Below are 25943 nucleotides of genomic sequence, written 5' to 3'. Positions count from 1 at the left end.
TTTTTTGGTTTAAAATAGGAATTTTATTGAAATAAAAAAAAATGTTGAATGCACAGTGAGCATTGCTCACAAAATATTTACTTAGTCTAAATATATTTGGCAAGTGTACTGCTCCATTTCGTCGTTTATAATGTGCCAATATAAATTAAGTCTGTAGTACTATTAGGAGACAAAATCAGTTCCATTAAAAATGAACTGGATACATCTATTTAATGTGATGTGATTGTATGCAATTAATTTGAAATGTGCGCTAACAACCAGAGAAGAAAACTGTTTTCAATTTTGATGAAATCTTTTTCCTTCTGTATTTGAAATGGTTAAAACATTTATATGATTATTAACACACCCTGATTAACAGTAATATTTGAGCAGTAGCTACATTGAAATGGTATGACTAAAGTAGACTATATAAAAAAATATCTCGATCTCAAACATTCCGTTTAATAAATCACAAATTATTTTTTTTATTTAACTCATTCCGATGTGTTTTTTTTTGTCATTTTATATACTAAAGCAACGAACACTCAATAACAAACATTCTTTCTCGTTGAAACTGGTCACCCCTAGACTCATTTTCCGTATTACATCACATCAAAGATATCGGTGGAAATAAATACGTCGCCTTTTTTCCCCAAAACAAACATACATTCGAAAAGCAATAGCGAACATTGGCAAAAAATGCCGCAGTGTAGAAAAATCATTTATTCCAAATGGCTCTAATCAAATTCTCAATCGATATTGCGCACCCTGAAGCAAAATCGCTCCATATTTCTATTGCTTCTTTTTTCATGTTCGACCATAATGAAAAAAGGAGCAAAAAAAAACACAAGACATCATTGCGCCTGACACCGTCGTGACTCTTTTCACAAAATATGTGTGCATAACATTCAAATTTGGGTTTGAATAAGCACAACCAATTTTCCATCGATTTTATTACTATTTGCTTGTTGTCTAATCATACTGATATGTTACATAAAAAAAGTAAAAAACATTTCCACACGTATTTGCGTTATACATGCTAAACCAGTTGGGAATTAATTGAATGTCTAGAGTAATATCGGTTGTTTGTATGTATGTTTTGATTTGGTTGGGTTGGCTTGGGTTGGCTATATCTACACCGATTAACACCACATGGAAAATGATCTGTCACAATACTTTACTATATTAACTTCAAACCAATCCAATCCAAAGTTAGTCGATTGGATGGTAAACACGCACCTAGCACCATTGTTGTTGTTAGTCAATTGGAAATGCGGGTCTATCACATGATGAGTGCTTAATAGGGTTTTAGGCTTGTGTCACCGATACCGATACATAGTTGGCCATATCTCCTTTGAGTGTTCGTATGCGATTTAACTATGTGACTTCACTGCTCTGAGTTACACCGATTGGGCCACCGCCGATGCTGATGCGTCGCGTCTCGTGAAATCGCTTGCAACACCGAAATAAATTCAGGCATGCTTTGCGGAAACCACGATTCATAAAACAATAAGTGATTGGGTTACAGCACGATGATGTGTATGCCAGCAACTGGAAGTAGGAAATGGTCGTGTAGCCAAATGTTTGGTAAACAAACTGTGAATCAAACAGTGTAATCGTATTTATCACGTAGAGAGGTGTCCAGCTGATGAAGAACTCCAACACCACAACAAACAACATTTTGATGACACGCTTTTTGTTCTGCAAACTTTTTTCGGTGTTCGTTCTGCAGGAAGAGACAAAAAAAAACGCGATGGATGAAACATGGAAAAAAAGGTTTTGATTGCTGCTGAAAATAAAAAGTGTCGCACGTCGAACGGATCAATGTGAATAATTGATGAACGCTTCAGGGCGGCTACCGTGTGTTTCGCACTCATTTTTCAAAACTTTTGTTTAATTATTCAAGTCTTTACAAACGTGCGAACCTAGAAAAACTCGGTGTCGTTGTGCAGACCAACGACAAACAAGAGTGGAGAGCGATGGAGAGAGACAGGTGCAGAGGCGGTGAGATTTTCATTTTTATTGATTTAGGTCGAACAGACTAGCTTAGCATCCCACACACGTGTGTACTTTTCGATGGGGCAACTAGTTATTGAGCGATACTACACTCACAGCATTTACATACACATTCAATGCCAATATTTGCGAAATCTGCGAAAATGAAAATAACGAAAAAAAATGGAAATTAAAATACAAACAATTTCTATCACGATCCAATTTCGCACGTCTAAATACTCGAGATTTGGCATAGCAACCGTTTACTGTCGGAAGATAAAAAATTGTCAAGCTAAATTCTTTCGAAAATTGTATTATGGTGACAATTCTGCGCAAATTCATTCAAAGGCCACGTAACTCACACAGATGCTTGTTTCAAAATGAGTTTGGCCATAAAATTCCGTTCAAATGATTTCCTAAAACAATCTCAGTGTGGAATGAGCAATGTGACTCCGGAATGTATAAGCACATTCTTGAGAGAAATGTTGCCAAAATATCACTTTCAGACTTCCGCTTTCTGTCCTTCCCTCTCTCTCTCTATCTTTCGCTTTCACATTCGCTGCGTATCTTTTTTCGTTCGTAAACACAAAATTATGCGTATTATGTAGTAAATGAACAAGATTGAAAAAGTTTCAAGTTAATAAAGCGATTGAAGGTAATAAAAACGGAAACTTTTTAATAACTTTGTGCTTAAGCTGGCTCGAGTGGCTAGGGAGATTTAAAAAGGACAACTTACCGTCTTAGGCCAACGCTCAATTTCTTCGAACTAATTATGTGTGGATCACTTATAGTTGAATAGCTGTCACTGTCCGGTTGAATTTGATAGCAAATCACATTATCGCTGTTACTACTGAACGTTGCTTTTCGCTTGCTCGTATAGGATAATGCGCATTTTCCACGTGTATGACCGTTCGTATTCAAGTAGATCTTGATGGAATTCCTCGCTGAAATTGAGAAAAAGGTATCAAATTAATTTAGAATGAACAAGAAAAAGAACAAAATATGTCATTGTGAAATTGTAGCTCGATTTGAATCTGAATATTCATTCCTTTGCCTTTCGCATCACAGGAGCTCTGGAATTTGCAATCTCTCACAATCTTCACTCTAGTCGAATTGTTTGTGTCGTTCGCACGCCGAAAGAATGTCGGTATTAACGCAAAATTATTTTTCCACTTCAAACGATTCCACTATGGGTATTTTGTCAAGAGATGGCCATCAACTGCGCAGTCGGCTGTCGACGACAACAATTTCACCGCAGCCATGGAGTAAGGTCGACAATCCAATGTACTTGGATCTGGCGATTGCATGCGTTTCATGTTTAGGTGATGCAAGTGAAGTGTCGTCGCAAAAAGTTTCGTTTGACAAGTCGAAGTTGCACCATGAGGAGGAGCAAATCAAGCGGTTGGAATTCATGTTGGGTGAACTGCGAATTGACATGCAAATTATGTTTGAGAGGAATTGTTTTCCAGCACCAAGTGTCGCCTCGGTTGGTTCAATGACTTTCTTTGAAACAGAAGAAACTGCCACCCAAACGGACAGTTATTTAAGTAACGAGTCAAGTTGGGACATTGGCATAAGCGGCGAAGCTCAAATCAACATTCCAGAGCCAAATGATGTGTCAAACGAACCAACCATCCCACAACACGACGAATATCAAGCGAAGATTTTGCGTTTACGACAAGAAAATGATAAATGGCGACGCGAAAACAACGACCAAAAGCAAACAATCGGAAGCCTTTGTCATGAAATCGAGCATAAAAATCAACTGTTGACTGCAGCCAAAGTGTTTATTGACGCAAAGATTAAAAACAACGAAGATGCTGACATTGACGAAAACTTTACCGATAATTTGAGCCGTACGTTTAGCGAGTGCCAACGATGTTCGATGACTTCCAATTTACTGGCTCAAACGCAATTGGAGAAAGACAAACTGATTTTGCAGAAAAGTCAACTGAAAAAAATTGTGCTGTCATACGAAACCGAGATTGAAATACTCGATAGAAAATTGAAGCAAAATATCGCAAAAAACGTGCAGTTCGAAACATCGCTGGATCATATTCGTAATCTGCAATCGGAGTTGGAATTAAAGAACGAAATTCTAACGCACGAAGCACATGAATTGCGAAATCAAGTTGCTGCGTTTGAAATCCAACGATCAAAAAATCATGAAAGCGACACACAAACCAAAGGTAGCTTGATGCCCGCAAAATCTCGAATTGCTGTCGAAAAGAAACAATCGCCGAATGAACTCATTGCTAATGCAGCGGTTGGGGGCGGATTTTCATCACCTGCACAACCGTTTGATAACGATGCGGGAAACTGTGAAAATCAGCAGATGACAGAAACAACTTGGCAGCTTGGATCCAAATCAGCCGAAATAACACCGGGCAACGTTAACTTGGATCAGCATTTCCGGGAAAAAAGCGATATTTTGAATAAAGACATTCCAATGACTACCAAGAAGGGAACAATACCGAAGGTCAATACTGCATTACATGGAAGCTATAACCGCAATGCTGATGTTGTTTCCTTAGCAGAGAAAAAACGCTTTATAAAACCAAAAACAAAGCCTTTGGCCATAGTCAAGCATGACAAAATTGATGAGAAACCACATTTATTGCCAAATTCCTTGAATTTTACGACCGATGTTAACACGAGAAAACGGTCATCCATCATCAATGATAACAATGAAATTGCTGATAGCAAAAAGTCGAAACGAGCGGATAAAGCACAAGTTGGCAAAACTATTTCTATCCCCAAATCGAAGCCGATTGCTGAAAAATCGCGAACTGTCGCCGCACGAGGCTCACTAAATGAAAAGAGAAAGTGCCATTTGACTAAACAAACAAGTCACAGCACTGTGATGGGCACAACTGGAAGAGCTGTGTCAACACGATCCCATCAATGTGCTACTAAAACGACCTTCTCGGAAAATAGAGTCATCAGAAAATCCAAAACAAAGCCACCGACCAAACATCAGCCCGAAGCACACCATTGTCGACATTCATCTCGGCGCAACGATGATGACAACTGGCGTAAAAAACGATCGTCCATTCAACAAAAGGAAAATCAAAATGTTGTTGTTACTAATCAATATGCTAACACCGATTCGGGTTCAACACTCAGTCCAAAGTCAACAAATGCACAAGATGCTGCTACTACTGCTGTTACTACTACTACTCCTGCTGCTGTTACTGCGGCCCAATCGAAGAACAACAAAAAACCAACATCGATACCGTTGACCACGCGCCTGCAGCCGAATAAAATTGATCGAAAAACTTCAGTGTCGAATATTTTAATTAGGGTTGTACACGAGCACGAGAAAAAGCAACATTCGAAAAGTTTGACCACCAATAGTTTGATCACGAGCACAAGTAAACCACCCGCAGCAGCAACAAAAACAACAGCAGTCTATGCACGTGCAGAGCGTTTACACCACCTTTGCCAAATGATTACCGAACGGAATTCCATCGACGTGCTCTCATTTGACGATTTAAAGTTTTTAAATGAAAACCTAAATGATGTCACATTGAGCGAGCAAGTAACGGTGTTTGCATCGAAAATCGATTTACAGGAGCGCCTACGGCAAATCGAACACTTCGAAAAGCAAATGCAAAAATCAAAGGAATCTTTGGGAAAATGGTGTAGCATTTCTTAAGCACCACAAATTACTGTCAACCCTTTTTCTCTGCGTGTGTGTGTTTTTATTTTCGGCTCAAATAAAGATTTACGATGCAAACCTTTCCTTAGCGGTGATTTTCTTTCGAAAAATAATTAAAAGCCACAAGCGAAAACTTTGTATATAATCCAAAAGGTTGTTTTCGAGTAAAAAGAAAACTTTTCCCCCCATTTTATAGCACACACATAGACAATTGATTGAAATTTTTGGCATATTTCAAGCATTGAAATCCTTTTACGTGCTTTTTTTCTTTTCCAAACTTTCTGACGATGTTCACATCATGCAAAAATCTCATTATGCCCATATCATGTGCGAAGAAAGTTTCAACTCATTGAATATGAATACGTGTCGTGGGCGGGCACTTTATCGCGCGTGATATTAATCGAAATCTTCTAAAAAAAAACTTTGTTAATTTTTTGCATGCATAAATTGCTTCGTTGCTCAGAAAATCTTTTAGCGCCTTTTGAATTGAACGACGCAAAGTAAGACAATAAAAAAGTTGATGTTTTTCTTTCTTGATTCCGAATTTATATGGTTGTATGGTATTTACTTACATGCATGTTGGTAGTTATTATTTCCCGACGATGACTTTGCGTAACGTTTGGTCGTACGTTCCAGTGCCATGCCTTGCCACAGTGTTTTGGTGATGGAAAAATATGCAGTCGACAGCATTATCAATGGAAATATTAATAGAATCATATCCAAAAATAGATTGAACCACCGTTCATAGTCTACCGCATGTACCGCACTATCTGGCCATTGTTCGCGACATTTGTGATGACCTTTTGAATGAATCAAGTCACAGAATAAAAGAAAGAAAAAAAAAATTACGAAAATTACATACCGCTAAACAACCATTGATTTGATGAATTGAAAAAATACCAAAATGAAATGAAATGATTCATTGGGTTAATTTGTCTAGAAAAGTTCATAAATGGCTACTGATTACACATGCACACCGAACATTCGAACAATAACTAGAAGTTTTGTCTTTCAATTCGCTTTGAACGAAGCGACAAGCGAGCGAATGAACGAACAAGCAAAAGAGCAATTGAATGTGAAAGCAAAGAGCATTCTTCCACCGAAATCCAAGCGACAGTCTAAATATATGTGGCATTTAATCGATTGCAAAGTTTAATTATCGTAGACGTGAAATGCGTATATTCTTCATACTCTCATTGCTCATGCTACCATATGCATACGTTGCAGCAACGACGACGACTAGCGTGATAACAAGAAGTCATTAGTCCTTTTCAGTTGTAATTAAGTATTTTCTAGATTAAATTTGCTTGAAACTTTTACTTGATGCAGCATTAAAACTCTGGCTTTGCTATTAAATTATTTTTATGGTTCTGCATATGGCTCCATAATATGTTCGGTTCAATGCACACCGACATTTTCTTCGGGAAAATGCTGGAAATATTCTCTTCGAAATTTTATGCTTGCCGATGATTATTATCAATGTAAATCATCAGTTTCGAATAACACGCCCAGCAACAGCAGTAGCAACAAGAGGTTTTCAACTTAAACACCACATCGATTCCATAAAAAATGATCTTCGGGGTGATGGTTTGAAAATGGTCTCAGCGTTAATTCATTATTATTAAGACGTAATAAAATATGAAATTTATGGATGACACTCTGGTTTTTCATTGCAAAATCCAATGGGATTATTATATTTTCGTTCGAACAAGAAGTCTGGCTAAAAGCTTTATGTCTCGACGCATAACAAATGTGTCTAACATCAATATATCAATCATTTACTTGGGTTCTCTTTCACCAGCAGAAAGCACATATAAATTGAGTTAGAGTTGAAGTGATATGGGTGCCAAAACCATTATATCGTCTTCTTCTTTCGCACATTTCCGAAAAATGAATGTTACAATAAATACTGGATGTGGCATATAAGCACCTTGTTTACATTGTGTTTGTGTGCTGCTTCGTAATCAATCCTGTATGCCCGCTAAATGCAAGCAAATAATGCAACGTTACGAGATGTTAAGTATATCCGATCACTCCGGCCAACATTATGTGTTCCATCATCAAAATGCATGTTCTCGTGCGTATGAATCGTTTGCATGCAACTTTTGAAAACATTCATCTTGTAAACTCATTGAAATGCCTGTCGACCAAAGTTCCTTTTTGTTTTATGATGTTGTGAAAAGTTTTTAGCGAATGCACGCACATCTATACATTGAAAATTAACAACATGTTAATTGATTAAGATGAGTCGCAAAATCCGCCGTTTCACAACTCAATGACTTTCACTGAGACGCAATAGAAAAATTATAGCCGTCCCGAATCCATCGCACTGCTGTCGACGCGCATTAAAGTGTTGATGCAACAAGCATATTCTATCATGAATTTAGCGAATCGAATCTAAAATCGTTTGTATGCGAAACTTATTTCGTGTTCACACGCATTTTCGCTGTCTGCCTTCATGGTTTGCAGCATTTTAGGCATTATTATGTTGTCGACGTTATCTATGAGCCGATAAATCGCTCAAATGTTTGTCATTTCATTCTATTCGGCTCGCTTTCGGTCATTCTGCCTCACTCAATCGAACTCGCTCTTTGGCTATGAGTGAGTGTTCTCGATTCCATCAGTAGCGATCAAGTGTAATTCGGCCCATTTATTTTCCGCAACGTGTCATCAAAAGTGAAAACTGTTGAAACTTGAAGAATCGAATTGCAATTTTTGCACCAGCCCCAAACGAAAAACAAACAAGCAAAAACCGGCAGCCGCTTAGATGATGTATATACATAAATACGGTTTGCGCATGAATGCATGCGATTTGTGTTCACATTTAAGCGAATCTGATATCGGCGTAGGAAACAAACTCATTTCGATTCTTTTTTTTTATCGAATTGTTTCAGTGCTCGCTGTCCAATATATAATGGAAAACGACAGAGGAAGTTTTCCCCCCTCTTTCTCTCCTCATCGCTCTCGCTAAAACTTTTCTGTTTTGTTTTGTTTAGCTTTCATTTGGAATTCGACTGGGTTTTTGTATGCCTTTCACGTGTTCCACATTCATATTAAAGAGACACAATGAAAACGAAACAAAACCAGTAACAACAGAAGCAAAAACAACCATAGCTACCATGAATAAAATAAAATCAATATGAAATCATGTGGCCAAATGTATAAAAACCAATTTCCATTGTATGATGAACTTGTCGGCGACCAAAGTATGAGTATGATGATGGTTTTGTTGATATTCGATCTCGATTGTTGGAAATGTAATGAATGTGAATTATTTACCCTGGCTGGTTGGAATGAGACGACTGAAAACGGCTATCGGTAACATGAATAGAAAACTACCGCACCAAATCAGTGCGATCAGCTTGTAAGCATGTTTAAGCGTTTGCCATCGACGACTTCGAAGTGGATCACATATCGCATAGTATCGTTCGAGCGCAATCGCCACCAATGTCCAGGCTGAAACGGCCACTGATGATGCTATCGAATAAATTATGTATGAAAAGAATATTGATGATTTATTAAACAATGCCAAAGCGTATATTGAACAATGTGCGGCGCTGCTTGAATGAACAGCCCCATACAAAGTAAGCTAGCAAATGAAAACGGCAACCAACCAAATCATAAACGCATTATAAGCGACAGTGAATCATATGAATTTGAAATATGGAATCGAAAATGATTTAGGCACAGGTTTACTTTGGCCATAATAATGATTTATGATTTGTGATTGTGGGTGACACACTCAAACAAATTGAGTTTATTCTCTTGTTTATTCAACTTCGAAAACTTCTATTTTAGAAAGAAAAAAAAACGTGTACAAAATGAGAATGAAAAATTTTACCTTGTAAATATGGTAGGAGTTTGCACATCACTTCGCCGAACACAAAATCCCGGAGCAGCGTTCCAATCAATGTGATGGGCATACATAACACCCCCAACAATATATCGGAAATGGCCAAATTCAGTAGAAACACATTGGTAATGGTACGCATTCGACGGTTTTGAATCAGTGTCAGAATAACCAATGCGTTGCCAATTATGGCTAACAACAGTATTGTAATGTAGAGAATGATTTGTATACGACCATTTGTGAACCATGTTGATAATGATGTGGACGATGTTGTTGCAATTGTCGTTGAAATCACGGTACTCACCATCGATGCCGGTGTTGTGTTTGTCGGTGTGCTAGCATTCGCAACGACTGTCATCCAGGTCATTGTAATCGCTGACTCTGAACTTGCATTTTCCGAACTATAGTCATCGAATGGCGTCATCGTTCTCAATTAACAGGTCGCCTCTTTTGGAATGGTCTCAAAGAAAATCTCAATCGTTTCTCTCCCTCTCTCTTCGTGTGTCTTTTTTTTCTATGTGTAGACAAAATAACAACCGAATATTTTGAATAATGACAATTTGTGTGTGGGAGGTTTCTTTAATTCGATTCTCAAGTCGTGCATGTAACAGCAGCTTTTGATTTGTTCATTCAAGTCCTTACTTTTGAAATACAATTAATCAACAACGGGCTGCGTTTGTGCAAGTAATGAACGGGAAAATTTCGTAGCCGCGTTAAAAAGTTTTGTTTTCAGGGGGCGAAGACATTGAACGTAAATAATTTAAAAAAAGAGCGCAAGCAGTTCTGCTTTCCAATGGCGTATAATTGTCATCTATGTGTACGACATCTTAATCGTAACGATTCATCCAGCCCGTTCTATTTTGATATTTATACGTGGCGACGATTCGGAAATAGCATATCTTTTTCTTTTCTTTGTTCGTTCGTTTTGATCCTCCTGTTTACATTCTCACAATTAATTGGATACGATGACGACGTTTTTTTGTTGAGCGTGAGCGCGTCTGCATGTGCGTCTCTCGAATAGAATTTATGGTGCGTTCGTTGGCAGTTTATTTTATGGAATTGTCAATAGTCATTGCACACACCAAACCCATTCAATGCACATGTGAAAATGTGATTTCGTATTCCAATTCAAAATGTTGGTTCGTTCAACTTCGTTTAACTGAATTTTGATGTGCTGGGCTGTGTGTTGTTACTGGTGGTGTTTTTGATAACGATGCGATGCGTCGTTTATTTGTTCACATCAAGAATCCTAGAACATAAAATAAACCAGACAAAATGCATAAGTATTTGTTAAGAATACCAATGGATTCATATTTACAAAGACAAAGTTGTCAGAATTCAGTTTTCATACATTTGCTATACATTTTGCTTCGGAATCATGTGCATCCCGTGTCGTCCAATTCATTAAAATATAGAGAAAATGCTTCGTCGTCCCTTTGCATAGGACAATTTGCATGCACACATGCTTGAACAGCTTGTTAGCAAAACGATCCATAAGACACATGGATCGAATGAACTGGAAGGTCTCTTTATTTATTCAATAGATAATAGGCGGTAGAAAATAAACGCACGAGCCCGCACGAATGGTATGGAATTTTTGGTATTTTGCCATTCGAATATGCACCCACCTGTTCAAATACATTCAACCTTTCGTAGATATTTTCTTATATTACCGATGCGTTGTGATTGTATTTATTTGCATGGATAATTTTCAATAACAAATTTGCCTTGCATTTTCAAAACCGAAAACTTTGAAAGCTGCTTCATTTCCATCATTACCATTTTCATATCATTTTCGATCGATCGATCGATTCGCCAACTCCTGCACATATTTTGAATATTCCTCTTATTATTCTGTTTGTGTATGATAAACGCATGGAATTCTCGGAAGTACCACCCAAGTGGTACCCTTATTTCATATATGGGAGGTAGCCCTTATTTCATATATGGGAACAGTTGGAAAGCGATTTCATCATTTGCAAGCATTACCAAAATTAATGAGAGAGAGAAAGGACGAAAAAATATGGTAAATTTGTAGGAAAGCAATTGGGCAACCATTTTTTTACGCGTAATGTAGGTTAAGCGTATATGAATGGAATATTTCCACGAAAAATAGCTTAACGGCGAGCATGACAGCGTGGTGAGCATGTTTTTTGTCTGCTATTAATTGAATAAAAAAGCACCATTATTATCATTATTTATTGACACAGTCAAATACTGGCTGTTTAGGAAACCATTGAATCGCATTTTTTATGTTTTGATCGCCATATTTTCACATTTTTCCGTTGGATACGGGACAGACTCTGTACTACAGAGCAATGAACTCTACCAACGTTACGGTCTAGTATATATTGTTACTTGGGGCGTTCAAGAGATTTGATTGCAGTAAATAATGTGCTTTTAAACCTATATACTGTATAACATATTAGAATCTATATGCAAACAAAATCTTTTGAAATGAATTCCATGTTTGACATGGACAAAACGCATCTCAGTGTACTTGTGGTAAGTGTATGCACAAAATCGCCCACTGCTAAACACAAACACAATGTCTAGCTGGTGTGATGTTGGCGTAAACAAGCTATATTTGCTCAAAACACAACAAAGAGAATTGTCGTGACGCCAGCGTAAGGATGGCAACAACATGAAAAACAGAGTAATTTAACAAATCAATGATTTTTATCATCTTATATGCTATTTTTACGTTTATGCGTTTTCCGTTGAGAGACTCTTACGTTGCATAGCATAAACATAACACATACCACTAACCAGTGTGTGAATGTAATTTTGTTCAGCATCCAGTCATTTGTAAAAATAGAATGACATAAAATCGAGTAAATTTAGCATTTATGTGCATAACCCGGCAGAAGCGAAACATAAGTACTTGCACTTTAAACCAAAAACAAATAACATTCATCAATTGTCTAATCGTATGCCAATAATTTCCGTGTTATTTACTCTATTCGCCTATTATACTTCGTTCTCTCCGTGTGTTCGCGCGCGTGGAAATCAGTGTTGAGGCACGCTTTTTCAGCATGTCATAAATATGCATGACATGCATACCCATGTATATATATATATATAACGTGGTATGTATGTATCCGGCTATTTTCAATAAGCGCCTGAGCTCATGCTTGTTCAGAGCTTTTATTAAAATGAATGAACGCGTTCATCTCACGTTCAGCGTTGGAATTTCGATAAATATGTCAAATGCTATGAATCCGCTCTTGTGGTTAGATTGTTGTTGTTGTTTGTTGAAAGAGAGAAGTAAAAAATGCACGCCTTGGTATATTTGCCTTTTATTGCAATTAGGAATATCGTAGCAAATCCTTTTGTTAAATGAAAAGAAATGAATATGCTGACGTGAAATTGTGTGCTATGATGCGTTCCGTTCTGCCTGGTGGATTGGCTTGAGCAAATTCGGAGCACATTCGTGCACGCAGAGCGACACAAAGTTCACTACACCAATAATAAAAATGTAATCCATGGCAAAAGTCGTAAGCGTGAAAGCACGGTATAAATGTCTTGGCCAAATTAAATTTGGATGAAAGAAAAGCAAACACGTTTTCGCATTTTCGCCCACCATGGATAGTGCTCGCACAAATCACGAATTGGATAGAGACGAAGCAACAAAAAAGGTGAAAGAAATGAAAGGGAAAAAACCTAACGAAATGAACAAGCTTACGGCATAAATAAAGCAACGCACATAAAAAGAATATCTAAGCCGCTATAAATGGCCTCTGAATACGCACGACAATGACAAAAACGCTTCCAGATGAAAAGAAGAAACGATGAGGCGTCCAAATGAAAATCTACTTTTATACTGTGTCACAAAACACGCACTTCGTCAACAGCAATTTACGTACACCTTGATGCATGAACGTATCAACCAAGGCTTCAAGTGTTAATTTCACTCGCCGACGACAACGGCGATGGAGACAAAAGAAACGAAAATCACCTGCATTTTTGATAAGTGTTTTCACATGTAATTTCGTAAAAGTGTGCGCACAAAGTGATATCAAATAGTATAATAACCGCTATCGAGAAACTAGCGAGAAAAAATAATGGGGGACACATAGATGGAAACGTCGATAAAACTCAAGCACTTCTTTCAATTTCAAGAGGACTCCGGAATGTTTGCATGATCGAAGCACTTTCGGTTAATATCACACAAAGGAACACAGAGCAGAAGGGGAAAAAAGTAAAAGGAACAAGAGAGAGAAGTGAATGGAATGGAAGAAACCAAAGTACCTAATGCTTTAAGTGGAAATAAATTATGGTATTCTCATTCATTTGCTTTCTGTGTGCTAAACACTATTATGAATTGCACCAATTTTCACACGAATCATTTTTATGGCAAAATGGGTTGCCGCAGCTTCATGTGCTGTGTGTGTGTATATGACACAATGCGCTCTGCCAATGTCATGGCTTTTATTTAATGATGTTTTATTAATGGTATTTATACGCTGACGAAATGAATAACGATATCTCATGTACGTTTCAAGCCATTAACTTTGACATGTTGTTTCAAAAGTTTGGGTTGGAAAAGTGCTAATTAGCTTGTGGTTGTGTGCGGTGCGGTGATTCGGGTGAAATGCCACCAATTTTAAAGCCGGATCAACAAAGAGACGACTGGCAACAAAAGAAGACAGTTACATAATTTTACCATCAACCCCGGTATGAGATCGTATATGCATCATTTTTAACGCACACGCGTCCACACGGCAGGAAATAGACGACTTTTGCACTTCTCTGATGATTTTATGGCGTAAGCCATTCGAATAGCATTTATTTTTGTTAATCGGTTAATCGGCGATTTAGATCAGGCTGCTCCATCAGTTCACCTGCTGGAATTAACATTCAGAGCTTGCCATATAAGTACAGTATATAACAATTACGAAGTGTCGTTTGAGTTGTATCTGTTCCACTGGAACGACACGATTAAAATTTATCACTGTTCTTCTTTTCGTTGTCAATTTATAATTTTATGCCATAGACATTGGAAACGGAATCAAAGGCAGGCGTGCGTGGGTTGTGCACAATTGCCGGCAGCGATGTGTACATCGGAAAGATGATATCGTTTGAGCACAGCGGTGCGTCTTGTGATTTCCTTCATCATCCCTGTTTGAAATCGACTTTGCTTCGTTTTTGCATGTACGATTTTCTCTGAATAGACAATTCTACCCTTCCGATGAATGAATGAATGAATTCAACAAACACACATGTGTGCAAGAAAAAAAGCGCACCGTGCTACAAGGAAAAAGGCGACGCTTTGACATCGATTCAATTTTATGAATGGAGGCTTTTTGTCACAGATAATAATAATATAATTGAATGACTATTCAGTACCACCCGTGTTTCGCATAAAGCCAATGCCATGAGAATACTTTCATTTTCAACGACCTATTTTCCAGTGTTTATTTATTGAATTATTTTCCTAACTGTGTGACGTATTGAATGGAGTATTTTCGAGTGCAAAGCACTCTAAGTTTATTTTCACTTTCTCTGCCAAAACACTCACACACATACACACAAAGCAAATTACACAATTCACACCTTCTTCAGTTTGGCGGGCAAAACGAATAACACGGTAATCGTATGCACGTAAATTGGTCACTATGTAAATACGCTATATTTACATAGCATGCTTGGTGACTGGTTGGTTGTTTGGCTGGTGAATTCGTTATTTTTCATACATGTTGTCATGTTGTTTTTAGTAACAGTGTGTTTTCAAAATAGCCCCCACGCTATTTTCCGTGACAAGCCGCCATGTGGTTGGTGTGTGTGTGTGTGTGAGCTGTTTTCAACATTATCGTTTCTAAATAAATTTGCCTGAAATTCAATGGTATAAATGGAATTTGGATAAAATAAACGAGAATACACAGCAAATGATGGATTGTGTTGATTGAATGTTCAGATTTCTTTCCGTGGAATTGATACGTGCGCGTTGTAGAAGAAACGAGAAACTTTATCAAAATAAGTGGAAATTTTCTTGTTACACAAATTACTTGTGTGGATGCGTTTCGATATTCAAATATGGCTCGCATCTCGATCGCATGCTGTGTGTGTGTGTGTGTGTTTTTGTTAGTGCTTTATCTCATCATCACCATATACCGCAGCGTCACAGGAAATGAGCTAAGAGTATTAATCATAGGCAGACATGTTGACTTCAGCACAAGAAATGAAAGAATCTTTTCTTGAAAACACGCAAATTGTGAAGGCGTTCGGCAAATTGAGAAAAAATGCTTTTCAATGAATCAAACAATGATTGGATGGGAGCATGTTTCACTGAACCAGATGTTTTGCAGCAGATATTTTTCGCTTTATGTCACGCAAAGTTAATAAAACCGTTAGTAAATCCGGGAGTGTTGCGAGCGCGTTCACATTTCACACACATCAGCGATATTCCACTCGGAAAGAGATTGGATCAAATTTTTGTTGCTTCCGCTTCTTATGGCTTGCTGACCACATTGCACAGTATGTGTATTCGATATAAAAAGAAGCAATATCTGCACCAGTTCTGTCTGTACATCGATGTCACACACACTGCACTGAATATATGAAAGAAAAAAAATCTCAGTCGAGCAGATGTCCGGAATCAATGTTTTAAGCAACTGCGGTAAGCGTTTTATTATATAAACGAGCGCATTTATGGTCCAAGATCGAAATACAAATCCATTAAATCACGAAAAATCTGTGCCATACCAGCTGAGCCCACTCTCTAGTCTATCCCGCGCGGTATTGCCAAAATGCCGTAAATGTCTTGTCTGACTTGATTTTTCACAACAGTTCATCAATCCATAATTCATCCCCCTCTATATGAGTGATTTGGAGCGAAAATGTAATACAGAAAAGTTGAACGGAAAAATGTCAAATGAAAAGAGATAGCTATATAGTTCACTATAGTTTACTATACAGTTTACTATATAGCTATCCCTTTTCCGCTCATTCATCATCGACATTTTTCCGCTCAACTGTTCTGTATTACATTTTCGCTCCAAACCACACTCATATATGTGTTTGGGTAAATTCCAAGATTTTCCTATCTTACAAGGATTTTTTTTTAATTCCCGTCAGACTCATAAACGAATCATTCCAGGAAATGAAATAAAAACGATCTAATTAACCTTCTCTGTTGTGGACCGTTCAATCAAACCAAAACTCAGCCTATTTAGCAATTCCACCCGATGGAATAATCGGTAAAAGTTTCTGTCCATGGCATATGCCAACTTCTATTCTGCCTCCTTTCTCGGATTATTCTACATGCAATGTGCCATTCACCGGCCCCTTTCAAGTTGGCACCTGTTCACGACTAGGGGCTTTTAAGTCAAAATATACATTCGTATTTGTGTGAATATTTCGTGAATATTGCATATAATCCGTGTATATTATTCACCATATTCACAGAATATACACAGCATGTAAAAAATATGTGTTTACGGCAATGTCGAATCTTTGTTATCGATCGTGAATATGAGGTGTATATTTCATGAATATCGTGTATATTCCGTGAATATGGTGCATATTTTGCCAGTATTGTGAATATTTCGTATGACTGTCATCTATGGTGTATATTTCTTGGATGGAATATACATGGAAGCCCCTAGGTTCACGACATATAAGATCAAAAATGTATGAAATCATTGGAAAAAGTAATAAAAACTTGTTCTCTTCACTTTTTCCGAATCGATCGCAAAAGAAAAAGAGAAGAAAAAAACTTGTAATTTCGTCCACCAGTCAAGGGTGTTCATTTAAGAAGCTGCACCGAAAATCGAATCGAATAAGTCAAGAGATTACCAAAAAGTCTTCTTTTGAATGAATGAAAGACTGGAAAAAAAGTTATAATGCGAATATTTTATGCGATAAACATGAAAATTTACATTCAAATGGAATGTGAGTTGTGTGTGTGCTCGCGATGCCTTTCCTATGAACTTGATTGTATTCCCGTTATTATTTATTCGGTTTTCACATAACTAGATGTGGCAACTGGTGACTAACCATTCGAAAAGCTGCTTTTTTTCACAGTATAAATCAAAATGGTTCACATATCGAAAGGTCTCTTGACGCTGTAAGCCTACTCACTTCGTTCATGGAAACGAAACACAGCCAACAATGAATGAAAGATTGGTGTACGGCGAGTGGGGCATCGACTCAATTGTTGATATTCTGAGTATGACAGTGAATTTCACAAGAAATGGCAAGCTTTTTTCCGATTGGTATGGCCCAATTTTTGAATAGGCTACAGATTTGCATGCAAAGATATGAAATTTTATTACCTAGCGGGCATTTTGTGTGTCGAATTTTTTCTGCGTAAACAACTGATTTTTCCGGAAAAGGGGCCCAATACAATTTGCATTTTGCAAGCCATACGCAGTTCAAGGAATTGCTTTGCACCAAATATCTCTCGCAAAAGAAGTTAAAGGATTGAGTCTTTAGAGAATGTGTGTTAAGATCTTCAACAATGATTGTCAAATGACGTACAATAAAAGGATTTTGCAAAATTTATGCGAGTCAAGATGTGGAAGGAAGAGAGAGAGAGATTGGAAGTGAGTATTCATCGGAGAGTTGGCCGCGTGTGATGCGTGACTAATTCCATCCACTTATACGAATAGGATGTCGATAGGGCAACGATTTAAATGACTACCACTTTGGTTTTTATCGTTATTCTGACATTTGCCAAAAGCCTTTTACAACTATTTTATTTTCACTTCTTTTCCCAAGCATAGCACAGAAATGCGCATAGCACAAAACAGTCAACCCGAAAGTGATGTGATACAAAGTTATCGTCAATTATACATTTGTTTGTGAGGATGATTTTTCCTACGGAACAATTTCCGCGCTTCAGTAAGCGTAGGCGTGCAATTGTTGTTTGTTTTCGAATTGGATTCGATTCATTTACTTGTTTGTGTTGGCCTGATTATTTCTACGAAAGTAGTAGCAGCAGCAACAGCGTCAAAATCAGAAGCATGTGTATATTTCCATAAAGTCTGGTTAGATTATTGGGCCGAAAACACCAATCTGTTCCCCAAAAAATTAATGGCATCCCCACTGATTGGTCGGCCATGTTTGTAAGCCCGTAAATCATGGATTATAAAATATTTATGCGAAACGCTTGATTTGTTAAACGCACAATTTATTTTCGGTTGCCCTATGTAGCCATAGAAGAAAAACTCATATGTGTGAGGACGATACCATTGCATGGGCGACAGCGTAAGCGTGAATATTTTATTTCTATTCAAGCGAGTGTATGCTATACACTGTACGGCGGTTGGGGGATGGTTGCATTTCATTGTTGTGCTTAGTAAATAAACTACGGCAATTAACCCCACTTATGTATTCATGTGAACATAACTCGGTGCTAAGCATAAAAAACGTCGGGATTTTGTGCTACAATATGGCTCTGAATGCCAAACACGGACACAAATAGAATTATTGAAAAGAACATCCACCAACAAAAACAAAGCACACCAGTTTAATAAAACTCATCTCTCGGAGTATTCGCTGGATAATAATAATTTGCCGTTCTTTTTAAAAGCACTTCCATCCATAATTTCAGCTTCATTTTTCCTTTGTGAGATGTGAGAATGGGGTTTTGGATTTTTTTTTCTCATCAATCGTTGTTCTTCTTATGTACGGGTAATGGCAACGTCGAAAATTTCATTATTGATATTAATTAGTGTGAAAAATGAAATTTGGCTCACTCGGACGGTTCACCGACAAGTGAATCAAAGTGATGAAATTATCAAAAGATTATTACATTTGTTGCGAAGGCACATCACGTTTTGCCACCGAATGCGTAGGAGAAAAAAATCCGTTGAAAGCGTATGCGTGCCGAAGCGTCTTCTCTAATTTCGCAGTCAATTGTATGAAAATGAGCCTATCATGTTAGACGCGGAAACTGGTTGAAAAGAATGAGAGAGAGAGAGAGCGCACAAGCAAAGATAGCGTCAAGAACAAACGTATCTAACCAGGTAAAGACCGAAAAACCGTATCGTCAAAACTGATTCAAAGTCTTGGGTACCCAGAAAAAAATGAACAGAGAAAAAAATTCGCATAAATCGTAAAGGAAAAGGTCAACAGATAAAGTCACCCACAAATTTTGCAGCTGTTGTTGTTTATGTTTTACACTATTAACCGAGTCAGACGGGTCTGTCGAGAGTAAGAGATAGCTTGAGTTAGAAAATAACTTAATACCGAGAAGACTGCTGCGTTTGCCATACTCGAAAATTTGGAGAACAAAAAAAACGTCAAATCATCGGGCTCATGATAAGTAAGCGAACGATAACGATATCACGTTTAATCGCTCCTATGAGCTTTATCGTATCTAATTTCGATGATTTCAATGCATGCATGGGCATGTACTAATGATACATATTTGCCGCATAACGGCAATCATATCAATTGTTATTCGATTTTGTTTCGATTTTCGCATTCTTTCTCTCACTCACTCTCTTTCTATATCAATCGATTGTAAGAGAAACGTATGTCAATACACATATTGGTCATTATAAACTGCTTTCTTCTATTTGTACGTTCGCTCAAATTGACTTTCAGATAACCTCGTCGAAATGAATCGAACGAATATAATTTCTATTTCTATAAAAAATTTAATCAAGTTGTGAGTTTGCCGTAAGTTTTTTGCTTCTTTTATTTTCTCTTCAAGAATAGAGTAGATGCTTCTAGTGCTAAAGGAAATGTGTGGTTTCACAGATAATGAAAACTTTTTGAATACTTTTACAAAAATAAAAAAAGAATCGGTGAATACAAAGGGGCAAAATAAAAGTGAAAGTTTTTACTTTTAATTTTTTTCTCGCTGGCACAGCAAAAGCGTCCACTTTAAAATATTCAAAGCTTTTCCATCGAAACTGTATATTCGGAGGGTATAATCAAGGATACGTCATCGATAAGAGTACGGTCGGTTTTTTTCATTAAGCAAACGAACACCACTCCGGTCTACTGAAGCGATATATTTGCTTTGGAAATTTTCCATGCTAACATTTCCCATACCGATCGTAAATCATCTCTTTTTTAAATCGTACGAACTAAAATCGCTCAACTGGAAATGCAAACACAATGAAATTCATTTCATTCACTCACTACATTGAAACATTTCATTTGGAAAGAGTTGTGCTATGCGGTACGCACGCAAATTTTAATTATTTCTTTTAAATTCTCCGGATGGTATTGTGCAAAAGCATCCAATTAAAACTATTCTACGCAATCCAGCGTGTACATTTCACGCAATTGTGGACAAAAATTTGAATTTTATTCGTAAAATGTATGCATCACATTGTAATAACATATAGTGATTGTGTACAGACATTGTACAGACATTGTTTGAACACAAATTCAATGAATAATTTAACTAAAATGATGATTTGCTAAACTTAAAATTACTTCCTCGATACGCCATCTATTTGTTGGAGGAAAAGCATTTGACGAATTTGCGGCGATAAATTTAAATCAATCCCCATGTCAACAATCGTTACAATGTTGCATTTCTACTAATTGGAATGAGCGACATTCACAACGTTTCATTCGACAAATGATATTTGTTTTTATGTATACAACTGTTGTGGAAAAACTTTTACAATGCATTTATGTGTATATTCTAGTTATTTTCATTTTTTCAAATGATGAATTGAGTGCAAAGTGGGAGAAATCGTGACGTGCACTCTTGATGAAATGGTTTGAAAAATTGAATTATACTTTCATTACTTGTTATTATTATAGTTATTATAAGTTAGTTTGAAATTGTTCGTGTCTCGTCTTATCGTGATGGGAATTTTACACTTCAAATTGTCGAAGGAATCGTTGACATGATATATCAAGTCGTAAAATTTCTATGAATTGGTCAACCATGGAAAATCATTACTTTCTCCATCGGACGTCGTTCTCCGTTACACAGCTTGAGTAAAACACGAGTTTCATCCACTGCACGATCAATTCATTTCTTCTGTTACGTGAGTCATACTCTGGAAGTCAAAACTAATTTCGAAATAATTTAAGTAGCTTATTGCTTAATTCAAGCGAATGACAAAAAAAAATTTATTCTGAAAAAAAAATGCCATAGATGTACGTGATTTTGTGGCACTGACCTTGTCTTAAATGGAAGAAGAAAATTCCAGAATGGCAAAAGACTATTTATCGAAGCGAAATGTGACGAAAAAAAGTTGAATAGGGCTTTATTCGACTATGTTCATCAATAAAATCAATTACGGTTTATTATGTCCCAATTTTTCGATTACGTACGGAAGTATGAACAGGAAATCGATTTCCTGTGAACAGAGTCACATGCAATAGCCGAAAAGAATTATTCATTTTTTTTTTTTGTGAAAAAATTAAATATTGGTTTTGGGTCAATGGAGACTAAACGATAAGAAGTGGAATGGCATTCACACCAGCTTTCAAGAAATGTGTTTGAAAAACATCAAATAATCACAGTAAGTGGAATAAAAAAAAATTTAATTACCTTGGGACAGAAACAGATTCTTTGAAAAGATATGATTACGAATAATGAAGGCGGAATTAACCAGTGTGGAAAACTATTTGATAATTTTTGTGAAATACATCAATTGTGGGCGGATCTTTTCACGGAATTGGAACACTTCGTTATCATTCATTTTTCCTCATTTTTTGTCTCTTTTGGTGAAAATCACCGAGCAAACCAAAGCCTTGATCGATTCCCCATTATGGTAATTTTCCGTGAATTTTTCATCAAAGCAGACACATTTCACGTACTTGCTCACACTCTTGTATGTACATGAAATGTAGAGCTACTAATCTGGTTTTTTTTCCTAATACTTCTTTGAGCCATGAACAGAATTAGAGTGGCTTTCAATTTTATGCCCATATTATTTATTAAATTTAAACCAGAGGCAGTATGTATCTTTCAAAAAAGAAATTAAACCAAGATCTTGTAATTCATTATTGAGTTAACTGAGAAAATCTTTTTTCTGTACCTACTTTGTTGGAAATATATATCCTTCGTATTATGCTTTTAATCCATAGTGTTATTAAAAGGGACGACTTTTAAAGATATATTAATGCAAAGTTACTTCGATGAAATACATTTCATGTAGTGCGTAACTAAAATCTCAAGAACGCAGAGTGGAGGGAAGCGACTTGTTTTTTTATCTTCTCCAATGATTTTTCATACCCTCGGTAACCGATAGCTCATTTACAATGTATAGCTGCGTAACGAATGTGCATAATTCTGAATCGAATATCAAATACTTCTCGAAAAAAAAAATTCCATTTCCTTTTTTCACTTCCCTATTTTTTCCCCTATCATACACAACATCGACATTTCATCATGCAAAACTCTTAATGAAATAACTTCGGTGTAAAAATAGATTTTCCACGAAAGAATTTCCATTCACAGAACGGAATATTTTGTGTAAGCCATCCCGTGAATTTTATATTGAATGTTGATTTTTTTTGCTTCGTTTGGACGAACGCCCATTTCACGTACCACACATTTATTTTGGCACTCTTAGCCTAAGTCGCTGTTATCAGATTAAAAATGCCTAAGCAAATAATGTAAGAGAAACATTTTAACGAAAATAAAAGACTCCCATCTTTGGCCCACTTTCAAAACAATCTTAACACATTTAATCCATATTTACCTTGGCTGAACTGCTCCTGCTCACTCTCTCTCTCTCTCTCTCTGGCTTCACACCAACGTCATAAATTTCGTTCAATAATTTATTATGACCACAATAAAAAAAAACGATCTTTCACGATTAACACAAGCACAACATCAACACCAAATCAATGTTTTGATAAGGAGCAATAAATAAAACTTTATTTCCAATTTCGCCTTTGTTTATTTTTAGAAAATGTATTTTTCTCATTCAAAAGTAATTTTCTTGTCTTAATTTGAATTTCAAAATTTGCTCTTTTCTCGGTAGGAAATAAGTTTCATTCAAATTTCCAGGAAATTTGCATAAAAATTAAATTCGTAAACTTTTCTCTTCTCTGAATTTGGCTTACTCAATCGGAAACACCCTGGAATTCCAATTGTTTTTTTTTTTTGTTCTTCTATTTTCAGCGGAAGGAAATTGTTGCGTAAAATCAGTTCACTGAATTTTCCACATAATCACTGATCACACGAAGCCAATGGTTTTGAATGTAAATACTGTGTGTTGAAATGTGAGCACTTTCGATTGGCGTGTATCACATATAACGGTCGAAGCACAACTGAAACCCAACCAAGGTATTTCATTCAAATATATTCGTTTGGGGTTTTGATGGTGGAAAAAAATATATCAGTGGAAGCGACAGCAACGGCAACAGCATGCCATCGACAGTACACCGAATATATTGCATGTGTGCTTTAACGTGATTGTCGAATGGAGAGGACAACATAAACCATGTTGCGAGTTAGCTTTGAATCAGTCATAGCAAAATCCAATCGAGTTCAGCCTGTCTCTGTGTGTGTGTACGAGTGATTTTGCTCAGTTGCTTGCACATCCGTCGGATAGTGTTCACTCAGCACACGGATGGAAACGTATGACGAAGGGTTTGTGTGTTTGCACACGAATTCTTTCGCTTGCCGCTTCGCCGCAAAATCAAAGAGTAAACAGTGCGACAATCGTAATAAATGATAAACGACAAGGCGCAAAACACGGACCCAGTGGCTGATGAATGAACTGTATATTATAATGGAAAAAGCAAATGTTTCATGCAATTTTGCATATTTTCATATCCTCTTTGTTGTGTCTCTCAATTGCTTCATTTTTTCCCCTCTTGTCAATGTTAAACGGCCTCTTTGATTTAATGAAAACATAACGGTAACCGCTTATGCACAGCAATATTGCCCGTAATGATTCAATCGGAAAAGTTAAATGAGTTCTTTTTTTTCGAAGTTACGACCATGACCAAAGATTTTATCGGCATTGAATTAAAACCAAATGATGCACATTTTAAATTCATAAATGATGGAAATTTCAGTTGAATAGTGTTCATAGTTCAGTGGTTTCTTTGTTTCTCAATTAAAGCGTTCTTTTTTGGAATTTTTTCTTTTTTGATGAACACAATTTTCCATTTGGTGCTCAATTTTTGAACAAATAACGTTTCGAAGTGCTGAACATTCACTTCGATAAAGAGAAAATTCCGATCAATAAACTATTTTTAAAATTTAACAAACAAATTAAATGGATGCATTTGATAAACAAAAGACGCGATATTATAAAGGGTTTTAATATCGCAAATGCGAATATAATAAAATGCGATAATAAAATTTGAATAAAAAGTAAATATGGAAAACATCTTTCAATCGTCGAATAACATATGCACCGTGAGCTCATCGTATTTTCATTTCAAACCATCCACTTGAACGTTATCAAAAACAAAGCTTTATTGTCGAAAAGGCTTTACAAATGGACTGTTAATGCGTTCAAATATTTGTTGTTGTTTTTTGTGCGGAAAAAAAACTTTGAATAACATTCTATTTATCCTTTTTCATTACCTTGGAATCGGCTTTGAACGCCATCTATTGGATAGCTTGTGAAAAAAGCGAAAAGTTCGTTTTAGAACAATGAAGTTCTCTTTGAACTGTTGATGGGTTTTGGCTATGAACCACTTTGACATTTTTTTAAGAATCTTCTTCAATTGCAAATTTGGCTACCAAATCAGATCATGATTTTGAACGTATGGCCAGTGTAGTGAAAAATAACCGCAATATCGAAATATTGCATATCAAGTACTATAGGTTTTTTGGAAAATGAGAGACAAAAAATTGAAAATTCAAATATAATCAGATTGTTAAATGAGCTACCAAAACTAAAAGAAATCACCCTAGCTGATCAACATTGGCAGGAACAAATTGGAAAATAAACCGAAGCAATTATTTCTATTTTGTCAGAATGCAAACGTATTACAAAGTTGACTGTATGTGATACATGGGATTATATTTATCTTGAACAAGATAAACTAAAGGAATTGATGGAGTCTATTGATGAGAATGCCTCAATTGAAGAGTTTGACATTGTTTCATGGGATATACAAACTGGTGTATCTGAAATCGGTCTAATTAATTTACATAAAAGTGCTGTAATTTCGTTGAAGAAATGAAATATGTAATGAAATATCTCCAGTTACGATGGAATTAAACCTGAATGTCTAATTATTGTCAAGATGTTGATGGTATACTCTGATAATTTTAATGAAAATGATATGTGGCTCGATTTTATTCTATTTGGAAAAAATCTGGGTTTTACTGAGACGTACATGCTCTTTTTCCTTGTCAAAATACAACATTTGATGAACAAATAATTAAAGGCATTTGCGCCAAACCTTTGAAGAAAAATACGATTTTGTTTTCATTTGAACGCTAAAAACAAACACTTTCCATTTCAATAAATAATCGAAAATAACTAGTACATTCAAGTAAACATATAGAATTTTATTTTTGAACAAATTAAGTTTCAAAGTAAATTTTAATAACTAAATAAA

The 25943-nt window shown here is 36.4% G+C and overlaps 1 protein-coding gene across 4 annotated transcripts; it reads right to left on the bottom strand.

Moving 5' to 3' along the window:
• On the bottom strand, positions 1–25943 carry LOC129565907 (cholecystokinin receptor-like). 4 transcript variants are annotated; one of them, XM_055441227.1, is made up of 7 exons: positions 23114–23689; positions 10128–10734; positions 9477–9999; positions 8915–9112; positions 6208–6435; positions 2711–2918; positions 1–1705 (listed from the first exon to the last, which is right to left on the bottom strand). In XM_055441227.1, the coding sequence occupies exons 3-7, from the start codon at positions 9907–9909 to the stop codon at positions 1357–1359; spliced, it is 1416 nt and encodes a 471-aa protein (XP_055297202.1). In that variant the 5' UTR covers positions 9910–9999; positions 10128–10734; positions 23114–23689; the 3' UTR covers positions 1–1356. The 4 variants fall into 4 exon arrangements, with proteins under 4 accessions (XP_055297202.1, XP_055297205.1, XP_055297201.1 ...); XM_055441230.1 differs by lacking the exon at positions 8915–9112 and having other exon boundaries at positions 23114–25943; XM_055441226.1 differs by having other exon boundaries at positions 9477–10734.

The sequence above is a fragment of the Sitodiplosis mosellana genome, unplaced genomic scaffold (assembly GCF_009176505.1).
Source record: "Sitodiplosis mosellana isolate CC-2019 unplaced genomic scaffold, AAFC_SMos_1.0 Smas_scaffold_3, whole genome shotgun sequence".
NCBI classification, from domain to species: domain Eukaryota; kingdom Metazoa; phylum Arthropoda; class Insecta; order Diptera; family Cecidomyiidae; genus Sitodiplosis; species Sitodiplosis mosellana.
Note: the sequence above shows the minus strand (reverse complement) of the source record. Positions and strands in the feature narration are given on the sequence as shown.

Coding starts and splice junctions, on each gene's coding strand:
- LOC129565907 (XM_055441226.1), bottom strand. CDS start 9,909: ATGACGCCATTCGATGACTATAGTTCGGAAAATGCAAGTTCAGAGTCA. Junction 9,113..9,476: donor ACTCCTACCATATTTACAAG/GTAAAATTTTTC, acceptor TTTATTCGATAG/CATCATCAGTGGCCGTTTCA. Junction 6,436..8,914: donor TCTCATTCCAACCAGCCAGG/GTAAATAATTCA, acceptor TTCATTCAAAAG/GTCATCACAAATGTCGCGAA.